Source organism: Symsagittifera roscoffensis, chromosome 1 (genome assembly GCF_963678635.1).
Source record: "Symsagittifera roscoffensis chromosome 1, txSymRosc1.1, whole genome shotgun sequence".
In the NCBI taxonomy this organism is placed as follows: domain Eukaryota; kingdom Metazoa; phylum Xenacoelomorpha; order Acoela; family Convolutidae; genus Symsagittifera; species Symsagittifera roscoffensis.
This window is the reverse complement of record NC_087062.1, coordinates 57,113,851-57,139,268: the sequence shown is the minus strand read 5'-3', so window position 1 is coordinate 57,139,268 and position 25,418 is coordinate 57,113,851. Positions and strand designations below refer to the sequence as shown.

The 25,418-nt window shown below is 34.4% G+C and overlaps 1 protein-coding gene across 1 annotated transcript in view; it reads right to left on the bottom strand.

The window, feature by feature from the left end:
* The window catches only part of LOC134856835 (trypsin-like), a gene marked incomplete in the record, with an annotated part of 4,871 nt that extends 932 nt beyond the window's left edge, over positions 1–3,939 (bottom strand). Inside the window, 1 exon segment of the mRNA XM_063873124.1 lies at positions 3,703–3,939. Coding sequence (XP_063729194.1) covers positions 3,703–3,902 — 200 coding nt within the window.
* Positions 3,940–25,418: the final 21,479 nt, after the last annotated feature.

The window sequence follows — 25,418 nt, the reverse complement described above, 5'->3', positions numbered from 1 at the left end:
AATCGCGATTGAGAACGCACACTGACAGAACATAACAAGCGGCAAAGCATCGATAGCAACTCATCTCAAACTATTCCATTGGAGTTCTGGTTAGGTTTGAGTCTTGGACGCCCAGCCAAAAAGAATAGCAAATGTATGTTACCTGCATCAGCTGCGCAGAGAGAGAGAGAGAGAGAGAGAGAGAGAGAGAGAGAGAGAGAAGAGAGAGAGAGAGGGGAGAGAGAGGGAGAGAGAGAAAAAGAGAGAGAGAGAGAGAGAGAGAGAGAGAGAGTTATAGAGGAGAGAGAGATATATATATATTTATATATTTATAACTATAGATAAAGATAGTATATAGATAGATAGATAGCTAGATAGATAGATAGATAGATAGATAGATAGATAGATAGATAGATAGATAGAGAGAGAGAGAGAGAGAGAGAGCTTGGACAAGAGCTTGAGGCTTATAGGGGAATTCCCTTTAACTAATTTTAAAAATACAATTTTGTTTAAATAAACAATCAACAATGTTTAAATTTTTGTTGACACTATCAGAACTACATAAATTTAGATCAAAAAACAACAAGTTTTGCAATGGAACTTTCTGAAATGGTGTCAGTACAAAAGGCACTATACCAAAATCTCCCACGACAAAAAACACTGTAGCAAAAGATCCCTTGTACAAAGTTCGTCCGTACCATAAGATCACATGCCAATTAAAAAGATCCCAAGTCTTTTGAAATAAAGTCATGATCAAAGTGTAATCAAAAACAAATCTAGAGTACTGATATCTCAATTAGGTTCGCGCTAGTAATAAACAACGCAACAACGAGATAACTAAATTTGAACTGGACTCACTTTTGGGATTAATATAATGCCAACATGTGTTTGATTCAGTGTTATTGAATTAAAACAACTCAATTGAAAATTTAAACACTCTGCTTTCATTTTCTCACTTTTTAACTCATTGAATAGTCAAAATTGAATGCTTTTACTTGGGGAACTTCACAAAAAAGCCAAACACTGATTATTCTTGACGGCCATGAATTTCAAATGAAACACATAACGAAGACAACAACACACTGGCGCTCAAATGGAGTTCATATAACTGCCAGAAAAATTTAATCACTTCTGGGAGCAATATAATCTCAAACAGCAATGATCATGGTCACGAGTTCAACGCAAGACTTTCAGAAACTTGGCAAATAGTTCAGAAAATGTAGGAGACAGTTAAGAATCATGTAGATCCAGTAAACAGAGGGATCAATGCAGCTTGTTTGAAATTGGTGCAGGACGACAAAGCCGCCTAAATCTCTTTGCCTTCCCGGTCGGCGATAACGTGAACTTTGAACAAAGTAAATAAACGACATCCCTGCCCACTATTTCCATAGATGACTGTTATTTCGAAAAAAATGGATAGTTTTAAGCATTTATGTCTTTTTGACAGCGGAAAACAAAATACCCAACGCATATTGATTTTTGGCGACATTGAAAACCTCAAATTACTAAAGTTGTACAACAAAATCTGGCTTGAAGACAGCACCTTGAAAAGGTGGCCCAGTCAGTTTTACCAGCTCTATACTGTAGACATCCATATTGGCGGGCTTTATCTACCTTGCGTCTACACTCTGCTCAGCAATAAGCGCTTATCAACCTATTACAAAATCCTAGCCGCAATTAAATCGTTTATCGGTGACTTAAACCCGGAAAAATTTTTGATCGACTTTGAAACTGCGGCGTTGAGTGTTTTTGCGTCTCATTGCGAAACTGACATTAAGGAATGCTTTTTTCACCTCTCTCGTAGCTTTATGCGGAAAATATCCGAATTTGGCCTTGAAAAGACTTAGAATCAAATAGCGAGCTTGTCCTGGCCTTGAATATGGTTCCTGCGCTTAGATTTGTGCCGGAATCAAGAGTGGAAATTGGGTTCGACCCAATAATTGAGGCAGTATGCAACCAATCTTGATATTTCACAAAACGATCACGAAAAATTAGACGAGCTCACGGCTTATTTCTAAAACACATACGTTAAAAGAGATTTGAGTGATCGATAAACATTCTTTTCTATTTTTCTATGGAAGTTAAATCCAGTTAGAGTGTGGCAACTAGGTGTAGCCCTTTTGTTTCAAAGCAGCCATTCTTCAATAAATACGTTTCTTGAAAAAATGCAACTGGATTCCCACAAGCAAAATTTCAGTATTTTGAAGGCATCCAGTGGTACAATCAACTTATCCCGGAAAAAGTACCAAAAAAGTAATGAAAAAAGTTCAACAGATAACAAGTCCTTACACAGACTCTAACATATTGTCTTATATCCTATCTCTTGCTCATTTAATCTGTTAAGTTTTGTTTAAGGTTTTGCCTAATTTCTAAATTTAAATTTGATTGATCGACCTTTTATAGACGTCTCCTTGCACCCTTCCGGAGAACGGCGAAACGCAATACTACGACTCGCATTCGAAAATGATGTCTACAACAAATTGATCCCAGAGCACTTGTCTTTATTTACGGGACGCTATGTCGCGGGTAGGCGCCTGACGGCTCTTCGAGTATTACGTCTAGCGAAAAAAAAATTGATCAAAATTAATAATTGACATTTTTTATCAAATCGAATGGTAAGTGATTCGTAACAGAAATGATTTCAAAGTTTTAGAATTTGCAATAACTTCATTTCATTTGTGTAGCGATTTGAGTGGTCTGAAAACTCAAGCCAATTTTGGCAAAGTTGATTTTGATTAATTGGAAACCCTTTTCAATTTCAATTGTAGTCTAAGCTGTTTTGACGTTTGAGTTTCTATTTGAAGGTCGGGTGACTAGCAAGGTCGTTTACGTTCGAAATGTTTGCAGCAAAAATGTTTCGTTTTTTAATTTTAACCGACGCTTTGTTTTTGCTTTGATCGATTAACCGCCTTATTTTCAATTCTCAGGTTCTTTGTTATTTTGTTTTGGTATCTTATGTCGTGGGCAATTTTAGAACGAGGTATTTTTTGGATTGGTATCTTATTGACTGGGATCTTCTCATTTGGGATAATAAGTTAAAGGATTTTTGTCATGTTATCGATTAAACAATTTTGTTTTTTATGGAAGAAACCAATAAAAATAGTTAAAATTTTTCAATGATCATCACTTTTCTGATGAACCCTTTCGTTGTTGGTTTTAATGTGCTGACAATGAAAAACTATATAGACTAAGATAATACAGTTTTTATAGAATAATTTAGTTAGAGTCTTCAAGTCTAAATGCATACACCTGCGTCTCTTTTTGTAAGAGAATGTTTTGAATTTTCAAACGTGTCCAAAAATTGGTTACAATGATGTCTCTTGCGTTATGGGTACAAGTGTGATAGGGGTCCCGAAAACTAACCGGGTCATTAATGTAAAAATAGTGCCTCAAATTTGTTCAATTTAGTTCTTTTGATGATGAAGTTAAGATATGGATTAACTTTACGCAAATGAGGCAGGTTAATTACGCTAGAAAAAAGTTTTGAAACGACCGACCGGTGCATATTGATTAGTTAATTACTGTATTTGCTTAAAATTAGTGTGATTTGGGACCCCGCTATCACAGTTGTACCGATGTCGGTTCAGACTGGCTCAGAAGGCGCAGAGCGATGATAACTACCCTCTTTGCTGTAAAAGAACAAAAAGCGATTGAACTAGCCTTATATCTACATTGCACCGTACCGTGGCAACTTCCAATGTTATGACTTTGACGAAGAAAGAGCGGTCTACGCTTCTCTCGCCATTGACAATCAGGGAATCGATGTGACCTGTCGAGTTCAGATTTGATAAATTTCGGTTTAACCCGGACGGAATCGCACAAACATGTAAAAACTGCAATAACGCAAGAGACAAGAAATATTGTCGTAATTGGGTAATATTGATCATGGTCAATGATATAAATAAAGCGAAAGCCTTGACCATAGATCAAAATTGAGTTTTCAAATAACCTTGTGTGAAAATCAACATTCAGCCGCTTATTTTAAATATATGAAGAAAAGTCATCATTGATACCTTATTGGAACTATCAAGACAAATATACGTCTTAACTTTTCTCATGAAACTAATTGGCTAGCAAGTCTCTCATTCGGTGTCGTTTGAGAAGAAACGAGCAAACATTTTTTCGAATGATGTTTTTGAAACTTCGACAAAAATGGAAGTTTTTGACTGAAATTTGTGTAGATTGACACCGAAGGACACTTGAGAAATTTTGTGGTGCAGATTGACCAAGCTTAGGTGGTAGTCTTTGGATATTGAGAGGGTCGGTTGCCTGTAGCACCAAGAACTAATTTGCTAAATGCTTATACTTGGCGACTTTGTAATTCAAAAAAGTAGGTAACGTTTTATGCGGATTCGCAAAAAAACGCTTTTTGCCTTTGATCTTTTTCATATATATGATCTTTTTTAGATATTTAAGACTTTGGCTCGGAACTTACATTCAGGACTGGCGCGGAACTCTCAAACCTCTTTTTATGCGAAATCCACTAACGATTAAATTTATTTCTCTCTATAATTTCAATCTAGTACTGGCTGCACGAGAAACTGTACGTCTCAGACAAATGCGTCTGATAATTAGTTAAAGAAATGTTACATAAAGTTCGAAATATTACCGAGCATTTAAAGATATCCGAAATAATGAATCTCAATTTTGTTCTCATTTGATCTCAATTTTGTGATAAGAATGAGTTAGGTTCTTTTGATTATACTCATATAGTAATTTCAGATAAGGTACACCGTCTGCTCGTACACCGTCCGCTCGTCACTATCTTATTTTCGGCCGGATAGATTCGTGCAAATTCTTAGTCTAATACCGATCTTAGTCTTACTCTTATATCTCCTAGTCTCAATGGATCTAGTTTATACTGGTTTATGCGAGTTAGTTTCCAGAAGGAGAACAATTGTATTCTAAGTTCAATTCAAACTGCTCTGGTGCTGAAACTACAAGTAATTTCAGCACTTACTAATAAGTGTAAATGTTAAAGATGAAATATGATTAGCTAGTTAGGAATATCTTATAGAAATAGAGAATCATATTTATAACCAATTATAAATTCTAGTTTAGAAATGGTTCCACCCATCCGCGGTTTAGAGAGTTTTTAGTTTATAAATGTTTTATGTAGTGAAGGATGGGTGATGTAGTTTCCTTTTGAACTTGCGAGCATTAGCTTCTTAGAGAAGAAGGAAGTGTGGCTGTTTGTGTTTGATGGATGAAGATTGTCATGTTCGTATTTCTAGATTGGTCTCGTTGATCGTGGTAGTCTTGGGAGATTGTGTCAAGACTTCTGATCGATGCAATGAGGTATCGAGTTCGTTAAGTTGAGAGCGATACTAATGAAGTGTAGCATGAAGTTTGACTTTTTGGTGTTACGTGCCAAGTGACTAGGATCTGCATGTGTATTCAACATCGAGATAGCAATTGGCCTGGTTCAATGGACTTCCTTTGCTGCGATGTTGAGTCCGTACTTTAAATCGTTTGAGGGTAAAGACTGAAGGCAGCAAATCGAATAGGTTTGCCATTCCATAGTTGGAATGTGATTGGGTTGTCAACTTCTTTGCTGCTCGTCTTTTGGTATTTATCGTTTACATATATAAGTTTCTTTGTTATTTAGTTTAACTTATAATTTATTATTGATGTTAATCGCAAAAGCGTTTTTATTTTAGTTCAGTAATTTTTAAGAGTCACTCCTCGTTGAGTAGCTCTTGTCAAAAACAGAGTGTCGGTCACAAAGCGTGGTTGTAGCACGGGGGGTTAGGCCGGCTATAGAGCATGTTCAGGACGTCCCTCTGGTGGACTAGGCCAGGAGTAGGGTAAAATTTTATGGTCTCTTTCTGTAGAGTCTCTTTTTTGTTCAACCTTCTTTTTCGTTTTTATTACTTGTTTTTCTCTTTTTGTTTTGGTTGTGTCCTTTTCCCAAAAATTGAATCTTGTGGTTTGGGTTTGTCTTTCCACTTTTTTGTGTTTTTCTTTATTTGTGGTAAGACTTGAAAATGGTCTTCAAAAGAATAATTAATCCAGTTTTAATCTGGTTTTAATCTGGTTTGCGTACCGTGGGTTTTTCTTTCTTAGTCATGCTATTAGTTTGCGGTTTTGTGACGTTAGTGAGCTGCGCTGGTTATTTTAGTTTACTATATAAGTCCTTCTAACCGGGTAAAAGAAAAACTTGAAACCTGTTTCAACCTTTAGAGTTGTAATCAGTGAAAGTTAAAACTTGAAATTCTTTATTTAAACAATTTTTCGTGGGCGAGCTGTGCGATTGTGGAAAAAATTTTATGGGCGAGTGAATGATTCAAAGGTTAGCACTCTTTTTACTGCTTTTGTGAAATTTAATTTATAAACTTAGTGCTTTGTAAAAGAAATTTATTGCATTGGGGATTATTTGTGAATTTACTGCTCTTTAGGGGTAAATTTTACTGCTTTTCAATCATACTGCGCTTTGTTAATACGAGTTTTAAAATTTATAGAAAAGAAATTTCAATTTTTTATTTGTTTTTGTTTGTCTTGGATGATTTTCCGATGAGATCTAAAAAGAAAGTGAAACCACTATAAAGAATGGTTAGCTGTGTTGTGAAATTATTAGTGTAAAATATATAATTTAGACTTACTTAATCGTCAGCAAAATATCCATTTGAGAAGATGTCGTGAATGACGTGCGATGATGTTAGAAGTTTCGCAAGTAAGCGGGTGATATAATTAGTTTGCAGTAGAGGTCAAAACAGTTCAAGTGCTTCGATGACGTTGTGCTCTTCACTACTTGGTGAGAATTCATGCTGTGTGTTTTTGATTAGATTATAAAGCTTATGATTATATTCAGTGTGTGAACGTATTCTAGGAACGGGATTTCAACATGCTGTATTTATTCGTGAGGGATTATTAGTGGATGGGATTCATTGACGTTCAAAGCTCTGGTTAGTGGGCAGAATATATACATTTGTCGGATAGGGTCGTAGTTTCTAATGATTTCTTGAATGTTAGTATCTCATATACAATATTCGAAGTTTAAGAAGAATGGTAAAATTAATTTGGAGTTAAAAATTTGAAATCGATGTTGCGGGTTTCGTGATGGTGTATTAGTCGTGTAATGATGTTGTATGAATTTATGATAAGTGTATGTGTGAGTTTTTTTGTGTAACATTTTTAAACAAGAGCAGAGTAAGTCGCGTTCTATTGGTGTTAGGAAATTAAAGGTTAGTGAAAAGTGGTTAAATTTACTAAAAAAGGAGTCATAAGCTTTTGTGTCGCGAAGTGCTGTGGAGATAATGTGATCATATGTTATGCAGTTTATAGTAAATACGTATTGTGATTTGATGAGAAATTTTTCATTTAATTGGGGGTTAGTGTTAGTTTCGTCATCTAGAAAGGTATCTTCATTGGATTGTGCAATGGCGTGATCATAATGGTTAATGGAAAATCGGTTAGCTTTTTGTGCAGTGAACCTATTTAGTGTTTGGTTTAGTCCGACGGTTGTGAATTGCTTTTCATGAAGTGCTGTGGTTAGGTGATATAGTCTAGTTTGACATAATTCACTGTCGTCTGGATTATTATATAGTGGAAGTGATAATGGATTACTAAAATGAGTATGCGAGGTCCATGAAAGTGTGGAAAATAAGGCATTTTCGTTAACTTAACTTTCTTAATCGTAGTTAGGATTCGAGTGACAATAAGTATATTTTGGAAAGAATGGTAAGCACACTTGGAAAAATCCTTTTGCGTTGGTATGAAGTGAATGAGTCAAAAAAGTTTGAGCTGGTCGAGGGTCAGAAGAGAATGGGGTATTGGGAAGTTGGTGGGCTCGGGTTTCTCCAGTAGTTGATGCGGGGTTGGAGGATTCTGAGGATGTCAAGATTTGTGAGAGGTGATGAATGGTTATTGTGTTAGGGTGTTGTATCTGTTATTGAAGAGTTATTAAGTTGTCTAACTCGTTTTCGAGTTATGTATCAACGGGGCTAGAGTAGTCAGGTGGGTTGCTGGTCAAAACAAGTATGTAGGATTTTCATCAGCGTAGGAAAAAGGGGCTGCTGAAGGTTCATTAGTGGTTTTTTTGGAAAGGAAGGGTTGAAAGGGGTTTGGGAAAAGGAAGATGGGCTGGGTTCGGAGTCTGCAAATTCATTGGGGGTCTCATTATCGGAGTTGTTAAATTATGAGATGGTGTGAATTGGTGTGGCTGTCTATCACATGAGATGCTGTGGCTGTTTAGGGCATGAGATGGTGTGGCTGTTTATCACACCATCTCATAATTTAACAACTCCGATAATGAGACCCCCGATGATTTTGCAGACTCCGAACCCAGCCCATCTACCTTTTCCCAAAACCCTTTCAACCCTTCCATTCACAAAAAAAAACACTAATGAACCTTCAGCAGCCCCTTCTTCCTACACTGATGAAACTGTATTTGTGGATGTGGCGTCTGAATCCATGCTTGATGAATTATTAGTATATGATGGTTTAGGGCAAAGAGTGAAATCAAAAAGTGGGAGAATCGGAGATTGACGATGGAGGTTGGATGGGTATGAAAGGGAACGGTTGAGGGATCCAATCTGGCGGCTCATCGTGGGCTAAAAAGATGTTTGTTCTGAGAACGAAAAAAAGTGGTATGTGGCTGTTCAATGATTTGTTCAAATGTTTCTTCTACATTTGGTTGCTGGGCTATGATGTGGGTAACTGGACTTTGTGGATAACTATGACTTGTAGAGATGAGCTCTGTTAGGGCTATATTCCTGTAATTTCGTGGTACTAACAATAATCGATGGTTATTACTTAAGGTGTGTAGGTGTTGTGCAGTAGGTGTTGTATTTTTGATGTCTTGTGAATTATCGTATGCATTTAAAGTGGTTGATATATTTTTTGTTTTATTCTTTTATTTGAGCGTCTAGAAGTATTTTATTGATTGAGTTGAAAAAATTCCGAAAAAACCCTGCGAAAAGTATGCGTGCTACACTTGCTTGTGTGTTTACTTATGTAAGTATTGAAGTATTGCACGCGTCTTATAGATTCCTTTCAATAAGGAGAAGAAAAATCCAAAAAAATAAACATTGCATATAATATAGTCAGTCTTTCTAAGATTTAGTAGGGCCAAGAAAGGCAAGGAGTTCTTTTTTCAAATTTACAAAACCAAACTACTAATTGGTGATATATCTTGTGGAGGGTAATTATCACTGTTTAAACAAAGGTAATCTTTTATATCTTTTAAATTATCCACTGTAGTCTAGTGTATAGATGTCTGAAAATCCTGCAGTTTCTGCAAGTTTTTTTTTAAGTTTTGGTCGAAGGATTGTCTTTGTATTGTATCCATTTTTTTGAGAAGTTCTTGAAACTGTTGTGTACGGATGTGATGTTGAATGTCTGAGCTAGAGTAAATACCTATTGATTGTAAATCTATATTTGGGTTTCTAGCAAAACCTCTGATACTTTCTGGTGAAACTTTGTTAAATGGTTGCATAAGTGTAGGGTATGGTGTGAGAAGATAATTTTTGTTTTCATCAGGTTTTAGTTGTACAACATTGTGGCTGTTTTCAGATCCACATGGGACAGCTGTATCCCAAAAAGAAGTTCTTCTAGAAAGTGTGTCAATAAAATGCACTTTGTTTTTGAAGAATACAGGGATTCTTTTGTAACATCTTTTATCTTCAAAAACATTTAATGGTGATACATTTTTAATACAGGTGTAAAATAATAATTTATTTCCTTCGCAATCGATAGATTCTTTAACACTGCAAGTGCAAGTGATTGTTAATTTTGTAAACGTTCAAGTTGACATAAGTGATGGAGTGTTTCTAGTTCTGATAATGACTTTTCTTGAAAAATCCTACTTATTGTGTAGTCTAATTTCATGTCTAAGTGAATGTCATAGTGAATTGCACCAAAATAGGTATAGCTCATGAGTGATAACTCTTGTAAACGTGTACTGCTTTTGTCCTGTGGTTTAAGTTTTCCACCAGTTCTTCCTGTGCTTTTTAGAAGTTTTACTGGGATGTATGAGTTTTTGTCGCGAAAGGAATTGTGATGTGTTGGATGTCGGATAGTTATTAGTATTTCTGTGTTCATGTCAAAACCTTTTTCGTATTCGACAAGAGTTTCTGACTACTGTGTTTTATAAGGTGGTGTGTTATGTTTGCCGGCAAGTTCTGTTTCTGAGAAGATTTGAAAACGGGTCAGTTTCATTTCTAAACTGTGGATATTGTTGAATTTTTAACTGTTTTGTCGGATTTTTTCAGGGTTTACTTTATCAAAAGGGATGGATTCAATAAAGTATTTGTGATGACTTTTTATCGTTCTTGCGTGTATTGTTGCAACTTGAAATGTAGAGATAGTCCAGAATATGGATTATAGAATGTGATGTATCCAAGTGTCTTTTTTGTGTATCTATCGTATTTATAAATGATTTCTGCTGTGATGAATGGAGGAGGTAATGACTGAGCTGTCATATTTGGTGGGGCTAAGGGTAAAGGATGATGTATTAAATTGTTCAATTTTACTGTTATTTCAAATTTAAGTGGGAGATTGTCTTGTGTAAGGATTTGTATGTTGTGTTCTTGTATATCTTTGTAAATATCGTGTCGATCTTGTAATCTGTTGAGTGCCCAATTATGTAGTCTGTTACTATCATGATGTTGACCAAATAATGGACGGGGTGCTACAAATGCGTTCCAATCTAGTCGTAGGGGTATGTTATTGGTTGACTGTTCCTTATATCTATTGTCTGGATTTATAGGGAAATTTGGGGGAAATGGTGTTGTTGAGGTGTGACTTATTGAAGGGGTTGAAGGAATCGAGAGGGTTTCTGGTGATGACAAAGATGTATCTGATGAGTTGTTTATAGGGTCATTTACTAAGTTGGGTTCACCTTGAGTGAAAGCTTGTGTCATCCAATATGGGAGACGTTGTGTTGAAATTGGGGGATTAAAAGGGTTTTCACGAATTTGTTTGGATGTGGGGGTTGAACCTAAGTAATCCGATGGAATGTTTGGCGTATTTTGTTGTGAGGTAGATTGTAATGGTGAAGGGGGGGTACTTTGAGTTGTACTATTGGAGAGGTCTAGTGGATTTGAAATTGGTGATGAGGGTATATTGAAATGAGCTCTGGGAGCTGTAAAATTCCTATTTCGTCGTGGAATATAATTTGTCTTTTTATTGTGGGTGCATTTTGGTTTGGACTTGGATGTCTTGTTCTATTAAGGTCTTGTTGAAGAGAAGGGTATATATTATATATTGGTGCGTAATGAGGTTCGCTTAGGGGCGCGTGGCGAACTACAGGCTCTAAACTTCTGATATTAGTTAATGTCTTTCCTGAAATGTATATGAGTTTTCTTGAAATGAAATACGTGTTGATGATTGAGGATGATTTGTCTGACTGGTTGTTGGTGTTGTTGGAGATTCTTGGGATGTTATAGTCGGTGACTACTGTTGTGTGGCTTATTGATTAGCAATTTTGAAAGGTTCTTTAAAATTTTTGACCTATGAAGAAAAATTAGGTTGATTATCATATTCTTCTATGAAAATAATTAAAAGTATTCTTGCTAATGCGAAATTTATTATTGCTTTTTTTATACACTTGCATATTGTCAGAATTAAGGATACTGAAAAGGTGAAGAACATCCCTAAAAGAATGAAAATACGTTTTTTGTTGAATAGATGCCTTAACATTTAGATTGGAATATCGTACCTGGAGAGGAGATCAAGAGTTTTTGCAAAGTGGATGAACGCTTTTGTGAGGGAATGAAAATTTATTAGAAAACTGCAAAAATCAACAAGAGGAGGAATATTTCAAGGGTGTCTACAATAAAAACAATACTAAGTTGTGAAAAAGGTGAGATTATTAGAAAAAGCTTTGAGAAATTGGTTTTAGAAATAGAACTGTTCGAGAGAGAAGCATTTAAGAAGTGATTCGTTCTCTCGAAATGTTTTTTGTTTTTTGAGTCTAAGCTCGGAGTATTTATTGATTTTTGACAAGTGGGTCTGATGTAGGCAATTTTTGGCCAGGGAAAGTCTGGAAGTCTAAGAATGAGCTTTCCAGTTTTATTTTTATTTATGGTATGATCGGGGCTATTCATGAATTTTTCGTTTTTCAGGCTAAATGATTATGTCCTTATTTTTTCTTGAGCGAATTTGAGGTGTTAGTTGGGACAATATTATTGATCTTTGTTCTAGTTGATAGGGGAGGGTTGTAATATTTAGATTTTGTTCATTGTAGTTGTCAAATATGTGTTTGTTGCTTGTTTTTGACCTAGAGGTCTTCTAGTTTTAGTTACTTTTAATTAAAAAAAATGCTTCTGCAGCAAAATGATAGCTCAGGACAATTGAATTTCCTTCTTTGAAATTGAAAAATCTAAGAATTAAAAATGCAAGCATTTTTTTGCAGCATATCGATAGCTGCAAATATATAGGCAGTCAAAGATAGTATTTAAAAAATGAGATTTTTGCGGAGTTGTATATCGCCTACGTGATAACTCCTGCACAAAAGATTATGTATTACAATCCTTACATTCAGCCTTAAATTTAATTAGAAACTCTTGTTTATGGGGGCACTCTGTACAAATGCAAATGATTGTAATCATGAACTTTTTTTGTTTTCTAGTAGTTGTTTTTGGGAAAGCTATTTTAACTTGACATCGGATGAAATTGGTAAAATTATAACAGCAATATCTTATAGTTCAAATTTTTGAGCTTCGAAAAGAAATTAGTAATGATGATTCGTAAAAGTGGAAACAAAACGTAGATTTCTAAAATGTTTTTAATCTACAGAATCATCTTCGAAAAGTGCTTGTTTTTACTAGCAATGAGAAGCAAAAATGACCATATCTCTATTTCCGATCTTCTTTCTAAATTGAAGATGATTTTTTCCAGCTGCAACTAAATTCTCTTTTTTAAAATCAAATTATGCCAACTGAATGAATAGTGTAATGAATCATCGGACTCAATCTAACGCTTTCCAATTTCCTTTAATATACTTGATAAGCCTCAAGTTAAAGAGATCAAGCAAGAAACTAATTGCACTTAGAAAAGTTTCATACTTTGGTTTTGTTGAATAAATTCTCAATTTGTAAACAAAACAAACTTACAATTATAATGGATATTTTTTTAATTACGCCCCTAAAAATCTATGGATATCATTGGGTTGGTGTGAGTTTTTGATGTTTAATTTTTTTTTGGGTCTGGCTCTTTTCTGTTCAACGCACGTTTTTTCTAGTAGAATCTCGGCTTTTTTACCGTCCTTGAACTTTTCTATGAGTTTCGGAAAGTAAGGGTGCTTGCTGTTAACTAGTTTAACGAAGTTGGTATTCCAAAATTCTCTAGTCTTATTGATGCGAGTTGTCTGCAAAAAATCGGTGTTTGATAAATGCATACCCAACAAAATTTGACTCAGAATTTTGCTCTGTGACTCAAAGGAACTCCGAGTTTTTGTTATTAAGTATAACTTCCATTGGAGACTTAAAAGTACCAATGAGTGGTTTCAAGTAATCCCAAATAGTAACTTTAGCAACTTGTGTGTTTTCGACTGGATTACACAAAAAGTTGTTGTTAATTTTATTCTATGAAGTTTGTTTTTACAATCTTCAGGGCTAAGGTGTAAAAGTCTTTCTATATTACCATGATAGAAGGATTCGTGATCAAGTGCATTTTATTTCCATTTGAGACTTGGGAATAATGTACTTTTCTCTCTGAGAATGTTGCTGTGAATTTGTATCCTTTTTAATGTTGTAGCTCGGGCTTTTGAGTGAAGTGTGGCTATTAAAATTGTTGTTTTGATTTCCTTTGGTTCGGATTCACAATGAGTTGTTTGGCTGCATAATTATTTATTGCTTTTGTTCATTTTCTTCACATTCATAGTGTGTGACTAGTAAATCTTAGTGTCCGGTTCGGGGAGAATGGTTGTTATGGTTTTTTGGTTCTGAAAATGTAAAAGGGAGTAGGGTTTGAAAAAAAAGTATCATTAAAAAATACATGTGTAGGATAGTCCTGAATATGGATTATAGAATGTGATGTATCCAAGTGTCTTTTTTGTGTATCTATCGTATTTATAAAAGATTTCTCTTGTGATCAATGAAGGAGGTAATGATGGAGCTGTCATATTTGGTGGGGCTAATGTAAAGGATGATGTATTAAATTGTTCAATTTTACTGTTATTTCAAGTTTAAGTGTGAGATTGTCTTGTGTAAGGATTTGTATGTTGTGTTCTTGTATATCTTTGTAAATATCGTGTCGATCTTGTAATCTGTTGAGTACCCAATTATTAAAAGAATGAAAATACCTTTTTTGTTGAATAGATGCCTTAACATTTAGATTATTAATGGAATATTGTACCTGGAGAGGAGATCAAGAGTTTTTGCAAAGGTGATGAACGCTTTTGTGAGGGAATGAAAATTTATTAGAAAACTGCAAAAATCAACAAGAGAAGGAAGATTTCAAGGGTGTCTACAATAAAAACTATACTAAGTTGTGAAAAGGTGAGATTATTAGAAAAAGCTTTGGGAAATTGGTTTTAGAAATTGAACTGTTCGAGAGAAAAGCATTTAAGAAGTGATTCATTCTCTCGAAATGTTTTTTGCTTTTTGAGTCTAAGCTCGGAATATTTATTGATTTTTGACAAGTGGGTCTGATTTGGCAAATTTTGGCGAGGGAAAGTCTGGAAGTCTAAGAATGAGCTTTCCAGTTTTATTTTTATTTATGGTATGATCGGGGGCATTCAAGAATTTTTCGTTTTTCAGGCTAAATGATTATGTCCTTATTTTTTCTTGAGCGAACTTGAGGTGTTAGTTGGGACAATATTAATGATCTTTGTTCTAGTTGATAGAGGAGGGTTGTAATATTTAGATTTTGTTCATTGTAGTTGTCAAATATGTGTTTGTTGCTTGTTTTTGACCTGGAGGTCTTCTAGTTATAGTTACCTTCAATAAAAAAAAATGCTTCTGCAGCAAAATGATAGCTCAGGACAATTGAATTTCCTTCTTTGAAATTGAAAAATCTAACAATTAAAAATGCAAGCATTTTTTTTCAGCATATCGATAGCTGCAAATATATAGGCCGTCAAAGATAGTATTTAAGAAATGAGATTTTTGCGGAGTTGTATATCGCCTTCGTGATAACTCCTGCACAAAAGATTATGTATTACAATCCTTACGTTCAGCCTTAAATTTAAATAGAAACTCTTGTTTATGGGGGCACTCTGTACAAATGCAAATGATTGTAATCATGAACTTTTTTTGTTTTCTAGTAGTTTTTTTTGGGAAAACTATTTTAACTTGACATCGGATGAAATTGGTAAAATTAAAACAGCAATATCTTATAGTTCAAATTTTTGAGCTTCGCAAAGAAATTAGTAATGAAGATTCGTAAAAGTGGAAACAAAACGTAGATTTCTAAAATGTTTTTAATCTACAGAGTCATCTTCGAAACGTGCTTGTTTTTACTAGCAATGAGAAGCAAAATGACCATATCTATATTTCCAATCTTCTTGCTAAATTGAAGATGATTTTTTCCAGCTGCAACTAAATTCTCTTTTTTAAAATCAAATTATGCCAACTGAATGAATAGTGTAATGAATCATCAGACTCAATCTAACGCTTTCCAGTCTCCTTTAATATACTTGATAAGCCTCAAGTTAAAGAGATCAAGCAATGGACTCACGGAAAAAATTAGAAGCATTTGAGACAACTGTATAACGGCTCAGTTTAATTGGACCGACTTTTATCTTTCGTGGTAATTCCTTTTGCAACAAAACTTCGTTTAATAATCTAGTAAGAAATTGATTGCATCAATTTTCTGGTTGAGAGTTTGCGTATTTTCAGAAATATCTATAAAAAATCAGATAGAAATTTTCTCTAACATAACAAAAGTTCAGTACAAAAAAGTTCTCAGAACCATAATAGTGCTAGAACAACATTTCTTGCTCAAACAGCTTGGATTCAATAGTCCACGTGAAACATGAAAAGCCAAGAAAACTTCGAGATCATGGCGATGGAGTCTAAGGTAATTTCTTTCCGTGTTTGAAATTTCGTTTTTCCAGCTCTTTTCTTAAAGATTAACTTTTCCGATTAATTTTTTTTCGACCCGCGCAATTCATAAAATGCCACGCGCACATGAATCAAACGTTGCGAATCGTTGAGCCAAATAAGCCAAATTGATCTGGGCAAACTTATTAGTCAAATTAAACTGGCTAAATTTTGGGCTTTTTATTTTCGAAATTATATTTTAGAAGATGCATATACAAAAAGCACATATAAAACAGTCCTATACCAAGAACAAGCCTCCTACTGAAGAATCCGAAACATTAAAAAACCCAAAAAGAACCGATACAGAAGAATTCAAAACCATTTGATTTTTTTTACCTTAAATTGTCCGACAAAACTGATTTACGCTTTGAAGCATCAAACATGAAGGTTATTAAAGATCAAACAAACAAAAATCAAATAAAACTAAGATTAAACACAAAATTTTTTGGTATACTGGTTAAATTATATGATTCAAACTCTAGAGATCAAAAGATTGAACCTCTGGCTACTCAAAATTTTTTCCAGTTTTCCAAGAAAAATTGAGATTTGGGTAACTATAAAACGTGTTCATCTAGGGTACAAAAAACGGGCTCCAACTGAACTGAGCGAAAACACCAACAATTCGTATGTATTCAAAGTTTTGCCGGTTTCAAATCAACTCTAGCGCAATTTGGAAAAACCAAGGAAACTAATTGCACTTAGAAAAGTTTCATACTTTGGCTTTGTTGAATAAATTCACAATTTGGAAACAAAACAAACTTAAATTTATAATGTATATTTTTATAATTACGCCCCTAAAATTCTAAGGATATCATTGGGTTGGTGTGAGTTTTTGATGTTTAATTTTTTTTTGGGTCTGGCTCTTTTCTGTTCAACGCACGTTTTTTCTAGTAGAATTTCGGCTTTTTTACCGTCCTTGAACTTTTCTATGAGTTTCGGAAAGTAAGGGTGCTTGCTGTTAACTAGTTTAACGAAGTTGGTATTCCAAAATTCTCTAGTCTTATTGGGGCGAGTTGTCTGCAAAAAGTCGGTGTTTGATAAATGCATACCCATCAAAATTTGACTCAGAATTTTGCTCTGTGACTCAAAGGAACTCTGAGTTTTTGTTATTAAGTATAACTTTCATTGGAGACTTAAAAGTACCAATGAGTGGTTTCAAGTAATCCCAAATAGCAACTTTAGCAACCTGTGTGTTTTCGACTGGATTACACAAAAAGTTGTTGTTAATTTTATTCTATGAAGTTTGTTTTTACAATCTTCAGGGCTAAGGTGTAAAAGTCTTTCTATATTACCATGAAAGAAGGATTCGTGATCAAGTGCATTTTATTTCCATTTGAGACTTGGGAATAATGTATTTTTTTCTCTGAGATTGTTGCTGTGAATTTGTATCCTTTTTAATGTTGTAGCTCGGGCTTTTGAGTGAAGTGTGGCTATTAAAATTGTTGTTTTGATTTCCTGTGGTTCGGATTCACATTGAGTTATTTGGCTGCATAATTATTTATTGCTTTTGTTCATTTTCTTCACATTCATAGTGTTTGACTAGTAAATATTAGTGTCCGGTTCGGGGAGATTGGTTGTTATGGTTTTTTGTTTCTGAAAATGTAAAAAAGAGTAGGGTTTGAAAAAGAAGTATCATTAAAAAATACATGTGTAGGATAGTCCTGAATATGGATTATAGAATGTGATGTATCCAAGTGTCTTTTTTGTGTGTCTATCGTATTTATAAAAGATTTCTCTTGTGATGAATGAAGGAGGTAATGATTGAGCTGTCATATTTGGTGGGGCTAAGGGTAAAGGATGATGTATTAAATTGTTCAATTTTACTGTTATTTCAAATTTAAGTGGGAGATTGTCTTGTGTAAGGATTTGTATGTTGTGTTCTTGTATATCTTTGTAAATATCGTGTCGATCTTGTAATCTGTTGAGTGCCCAATTATGTAGTCTGTTACTATCATGATTTTGACCAAATAATGGAGGGGGTGCTACGAATGTGTTCCAATCTAGTCGTAGGGGTATGTTATTGGTTGACTGTTCCTTATATCTATCGTCTAATTTGGAGGAAATGGTGTTGTTGAGGTCTGACTTATTGAAGGATTTGAAGGAATCGAGAGGGTTTCTGGTAATGACAAAGATGTATCTGATGAGTTGTTTATAGGGTCATTTACTAAGTTGGGTTCACCTTGAGTGAAAGCTTGTGTCATCCAATGGGAGACGTTGTGTTGAAATTGGGGAATTAAAAGGGATTTCACGAACTTGTTTGGATGTGGGGGTTGAACCTAAGTAATTTCACGAATTTGTTTGGATGTGGGGGTTGAACCTAAGTAATCCGATGGTATGTTTGGGGTATTTTGTTGTGAGTTAGATTGTAATGGTGAAGGGGGTGGGTACTTTGAGTTGTACTATTGGAGAGGTGTAGTGGATTTGACATTGATGATGAGGGTATATTGAAATGAGCTCTGGGAGCTGTAAAATTCCTATTTCGTCGTGGATGTATAATTTGTCTATTTATTGTGGGTGCTTTTTGGTTTGGACTTGGATGTCTTGTTCTATTAGGTCTTGTTGAAGAGAAGGGTATATATTATAAATTGGTGGGTAATGTGGTTCGCTTAGGGGCGCGTGGCGAACTACAGGCTCTAAACTTCTGATATTAGTGAATGTCTTTCGTGAAATGTATATGAGTTTTCTTGAATTGAAATACGTGTTGATGATTGAGGATGATTTGTCTGACTGGTTGTTGGTGTTGTTGGAGATTCTTGGGATGTTATAGTCGGTGACTACTGTTGTGTGGGTTATTGTTTAGCAATTTTGAAAGGTTCTTTCAATTTTTTTACCTATGAAGAAAAATTAGGTTGATTATTTGTATACACTTGCATATTGTCAGAATTAGGGATACTGAAAATGTGAGGAACATCACTAAAAGAATACAAAATTTTGCAAAATTGATGTAGGCTTTTGTGCGGGAATGAAAATTTATTAGAAAACTGCAAAAAAATTATCAACAGGAGGAGGAATATTTCAAGGGTGTCTACAATAAAAACTATACTAAGTTGTAAAAAGGGAGAGATTATTAAAAAATGCTTTGAAATTCTTAGTTTTAGAAATTAACTGTTCGAGAGAAGCATTTAAGAAGTGATTCGTGCTTTCGAAATATTTTTTTTTGAGTCTAAACTCGGAATATTTTTTGATTTTTGACAAGTGGGTCTGATATATAGGCAATTTTTGGTGAGGGAAAGTCTGGAAGTCTAAGAATGAGCTTTCCAGTTTTTTTTCATGGGATATTCGGGGGTATTCAAGAATTTTACGTTTTTCAGGCTAAAAGATCATGTCCTTATTTTTTCTTGAGCGAATTTGAGGTGTTAGTTGGGACAATATTAATGATCTTTGTTCTAGTTGATAGGGGAGGGTTGTAATATTTAGATTTTGTTCATTTTAGTTGTCAAATATGTGTTTGTTGCTTGTTTTTGACCTGGAGGTCTTCTAGTTATAGTTACCTCTAATAAAAAAATGCTTCCGCAGATAATTTTTAAAAAGATCTACAGCAAAATGATAGCTCAGGACAATTGAATTTCCTTCTTTGAAATTGAAAAATCTAACAATTAAAAATGCAGGCATTTTTTTGCAGCATATCGATAGCTGCAAATATATAGGCAGTCAAAGATAATATTTAAAAAATGAGATTTTGCGGAGTTGTATATCGCCTTCGTTATGTGATGACTCCTGCACAAAAGATTACGTATTACAATCCTTACGTTCAGCCTTAAATTTAATTAAAAACTCTTGTTTATGGGGGCACTCTGTACAAATGCAAATGATTGTAATCATGAACTTTTTTTGTTTTCTAGTAGTTTTTTTTGCGAAAGCTATTTTAACTTGACATCGGATGAAATTGGTAAAATTAAAACAGCAATATCTTATAGTTCAAATTTTTGAGCTTCGCAAAGAAATTAGAAAATGAAGATTCGTAAAAGTGGAAACAAAACGTAGAATTCTAAAATGTTTTTAATCTACAGAATCATCTTCGAAAAGTGCTTGTTTTTACTAGCAATGAGAAGCAAAAATGAACATAGCTCTATTTCCGATCTTCTTGCTAAATTGACGATGATTTTTTCCAACTGCAACTAAATTCTCTTTTTTAAAATCAAATTATGCCAACTGACTGAATAGTGAAATGAACGCTTTCCAATTTCCTTTAATATACTTGATAAGCCTCAAGTTAAAGAGATCAAGCAATGGACTCACGGAAAAAATTAGAAGCATTTGAGACAACTGTGTAACGGCTCAATTTAATTGGACCTACTTTTATCTTTCGTGGTAATTCCTTTTGCAACAAAACTTCGTTTAATAATCTAGTAAGAAATTGATTGCATCAATTTTCTGGTTGAGAGTTTGCGTATTTTCAGAAATATCTATAAAAAATCTGATAGAAATTTTCTCTAACATAACAAAATTTCAGTCCAAAAACATTTCTCAGAACCATAATAGTGCTAGAACAACATTTCTTGCTCAAACAGCTTGGATTCAGTAGTCCACGTGAAACATGAAAAGCCAAGAAAACTTCGAGATCATTGCAATGGAGTCTAAGGCAATTTCTTTCCGTGTTCGAAATTTCACTTTTCCAGCTCCTTTTTTAATATTACTTTTTCCGATTTTTTTTCCAATAAAGAGAAAAATTTACAGCTCGGGGATTGACCTGAAATATTGGGTTGCTAAGCGGGTATGCGTATACTAGCGCAACTGGTACACTAGCGCAATTCATAAAATGCCACGCGCACATGAATCAAACGTTGCAAATAATTGAGCCAAATAAACCAAATTGATCTGGGGCAAACTTATTAGTCATATTAAATTGGCTAAATTTTGGTCTTTTTATTTTCGAAATTGTATTTTAGAAGATGCATATACAAAAATGCTCATACAAAACAGTCCTATACCAAGAACAGGCCTCCTACAGAAGAATCCGAAACGTTAAAAAACCCAAAAAAAGTCCAATACAGAGCAATTCAAAACCGTTTGATTTTTTAACCTTAAATTGTCCGACAAAACTGATTTACGCTTTGAAGCATCAAACATGAAGGTTATTAAAGATCAAACAAACAAAAATCAAATAAAACTAAAATTTACCACAAAAATTTTTTGGTATACTGGTTTAATTATATGATTCAAACTCTAGAGATCAAACGATTGAACCTCTGGCTGCTCAAAAATTTGTTCCAGTTTTCCAAGAAAAATTGAGATTTGGGTAACTATAAAACGTGTTCATCTAGGGTACAAAAAACGGGATCAAACTAAAAGAATTGGGCGAGAGAAAAACATCAACAATTCGTATGTATTCAAAGTTTTGCCGGTTTCAAATCAACTTTAGCGCAATTTTGAAAAACCAAGGAAACTAATTACACTTAGAAAAGTTTCATACCTTGGCTTTGTTGAATAACTTCACAATTTGTAAACAAAACAAACTTAAAATTATAGTTTATATTTATAATTACGCTACTAAAAATCTAAGGATATCATTGGGTTGGTGTGAGCTTTTTGATGTTTATTTTTTTTTGGGTCTGCCTCTTTTGTGTTCAACGCACGTTTTTTCGAGTAGAATCTCGGCTTTTTTTTTACCGTCCTTGAACTTTTCAATGAGCTTCAGAAAGTAAGGGTGCTTGCTCTTAACTAGTTTAACGAAGTTGGTATTCCAAAATTCTCTAGCCTTATTGGGGCGAGTTGTCTGCAAAAGGTCGGTGTTTGATAAATGCATACCCATCAAAATTTGACTCGGAATTTTGCTCTGTGACTCAAAGGGACTCCGGGTTTTTGTTATTAAGTATAACTTCCATTGGAGACTTAAAAGTACCAATGAGTGGTTTCAAGTAATCCCAAATAGCAACTTTAGCAACCTGTGTGTTTTCGACTGGATTACACAAAAAGTTGACTTTCTAATTGTGTTAAGTTTATGTTTTGCGAATAGTTGCTTTTAATCTGTGGACGCTGCTGTTATCTACGTCACTCTATTTTCTCTGTTATACTGCCAATTAATATCCGGTTGCAGTAGAACCAGAAAATTTTTATTCCATGCAAAGTTTTCGTATCAGATATTGGAATAATAATCACTTCTATTAATGACAACTTTTTCGAACTAATTTTTGGACTAAGTTTGTTTTGTACAGACACGTTTTTAGCACTTTGTATTCAGTATTGGTGGTCCAAAATATAAAAATTGAGAAAACTTTATTCGAAACCAGTGAGAGGGCGGTCAGAAAACTCAGTGTTTTGCCCTGAAATACGAGCAGTCTTGTTAAAGCTTGAATTATATTAGCTTTTTTGCCAAACCCAGTTTATTTAAAACAAGCAAAAAAGTCACGTATAGACCCACAAGATTATAGAGGCAGAGGGACTGAAAAGCTGTAAATAACTTTTCAGTCATATATTTTTTAACAAGACTGCTCATATAAGGGCAAAGCCATGAATGTTCCGACTGCGCATTACTTGGTCTCGAATAATTTTTGACAATTTAAATATTGAGAACTACTTTGAAAGTTTTTGGCTAACAATATCAAAGTGTTAAAATTGAGTCATTTATGGAATTAATAAGACCAACTATGGCGTGCCTCATTATCACAATTTGAAAAAGGGAGGATAAGTGCCACACATGAACAATGCGCGTGATAGTCACATTGTCAAAGTATTATTCTATCCTCAAACCCGCGCTTTAATCTAGTGCAAGCATACTCGCTTGGAAATCCGAAGGTTCCCGGATCGATACCCATACGCAGCCAGTTTTTCTAAAATCGTGCAACATGAAAAATTTAGCACTGGCAAATACATTCCTTAATTTCTTCGAACCAGGAAAATAACTAACCAGGAAAATAAAAGTGTAGCAAAAATCATAGTTGTTTCATGAACGTTTTAATTTGAATAAATTATGTACAGAACGGACATAGTCAAAAGACAATCGAAAAAGTATGGAAATAAATTTGGAAAAAACTCAAAAAACAAAATACAAAATAGATTTAGGCTGGAGCAGAAAAACAAATCAAAGAGATAACGATTCATGCGAATTATTGACTTCAATCGTTAACGCATAAAAATCAAATTTCAGAGAGCACGGTTGATCTGTTTTCAGCTAATTTGATGCCAAAGTCTTTTCTTGAAAAGCTCTGTATTTGAACAGAAAAACTACAAGGCAGTTCCTTGCTGTGACAGATCTTGCACCAAAATTATTGATGAAAAATGTAGAATTTTATTTTAGAAAATTGTTTGTATTGGGAATAATTGCACCAAGCCTTTATTTAAAATAAACATGAAAAAAAGTAAACGACTGGACCACAAAAAATATCCTTCAGAATCTTACAGATGCATAAATGTTTATATCAAAGACAGCCAAAAAAATCAGTTCAAAACTGGTAAATTTACTTTCAAGATACTCTGCGACACGAATAGAAACAACAAAATTCTTCGAGTTCGTCAACAATGTAGGAAAAAGAACAACACAAATTGGGTGATATATCAGCAGAGACATTGAATAATTTTTTTGTTGAAGTTGGACCCAATTTAGCAAAGCCACTAAAACAGTAAATCAGTTTCAAAACAGTACAAACAGTAGTAAATACATTTTATTTGTGAAGTGACAGAGCAAAAAAATTTGAAAACATTGGTTCTTGGCAAAACAAAAAAAAACTTATACTTGAGGAACGAAAGATGTCTCTGTAAATTAAGCGTTTTTCAACAGTCATAAAGATTTGCTGTCAGAATGATCCGCAGCTGATGCAATTGCAAATTTCCTTTGATCAATTAAAAATAAGTTGTCGATTAAAAAAATATTTTGTCTTATTTTAGATTTATCAAATGCTCCTGATACTGTAAGTCATGGAATCTTACTTTAAAAATGCTCATTTCATGTAGAAGATGTCGATTCTAAAATTTAATTTAGAGAAACATTACCAGTTGAAGTAAAAGTCACGTATAGACCCACAAGATTATAGAGGCAGAGGGACTGAAAAGCTGTAAATAACTTTTCAGTCATATATTTTTTAACAAGACTGCTCATATAAGGGCAAAGCCATGAATGTTCCGACTGCGCATTACTTGGTCTCGAATAATTTTTGACAATTTTTGCAGATGATACTAATGCGTATGGCGAAGATTTGGGACAAAACTACTACCTGAATTTGAACATCATAGAAGCAAGGATGACTGGGAATAAACTTACGATGAATAAAAAAAACATTTGTACCCAGCTCAAATCATCCAGCAAGTTTCAAGAGAGAGTATTGAAAACATATGTTTTTTTAGTTATTAAGGAGTTCAACCTGACCGATTTGGTTTCCACTTAGCATATCTGAAACAACTAAGACTAGTGCGCATTATGATTTTTATTCTCTGTCACAATAGAAACATGTTGTCGGTTGAACAATTCAGACGAGTGTACAAAAGTTATGAGCAACCAATTTAGCAACACGGAATACTGATCTATGGTTGCTCCTCAAACTCAGTTATAGATACTCAGCAAAAAGAACATTTAATTTCAAAGAGAATAATCACCAGGAAAGAAATCAATGAAGAAAAGATTGACGAGACACAAATCAAAAGTTTTATACTAGACTAAAACATTTTTTAAAGATATTGCATTGTCCAGTAAACAAATTACACAGTCCTGTTCATAAATTTAGAGACGTCTACCTGCACGATAACAATTTCTAGGCGAGTCTTCTTTGATCAATGATGGGTTGAAGCTTTTTATGACGAGTAAGTACTTCGTTTCATAGAAATCATTGACGGTTTTTCTGATTCCGATTGTCAGCAATAAAATTGGCTTATATGGACATTTAAGGTTCAATCTGACCCAAAGTGCACCTGCAAACAACAGACTTGAGCCCTTAAGCTGACCATTTAAATCCGTTTTTTAAACTATTAGAATCGGCATTTATAAAAACTGTAACTATGATCGACTTTTTAACAAATTTAAAGTTACTATTTTAGGTAGAACGTTTTTTAAACACCGGTCGCCACTATTTTTGCAGTAGCAAAAGTCTTACTTAGTTGAATTTTGGTTTCGCGTGTCGCGGCAATTTCCTTTCACGACCTTTACTCGTAGTTGCTTTTCATGGTCGCGCTGGTCTAAAATTAAGACTTTTATCTTGCTACGCGCGATTTTTTTAATACCACCAATTGCGTCGTTAGTTTCAGTCGTGAAACTTGTTTAGTTGAGCCGATTGCATTGGTTCCTTACAGTATCTTCAGTTGGGAATTGACGAATTTTTGCCGCGCCATTTCTTCTAGTCGGTATTTCGAGTCGCGCCGGTCGTAATTTTTTCGAGTCGCGCCGGTCGTAATTTTTCGAGTCGCGCCGGTCGAAATAGGCGGCATTTCGAGTCGCGCAGGTCGTAATTTTTCCCCAATTTTTCTGGTCGCAATAGGTTTCAAAGTTGCGCCAGTCTGGAAATAGGCAAATTTGGTTATTCCGGT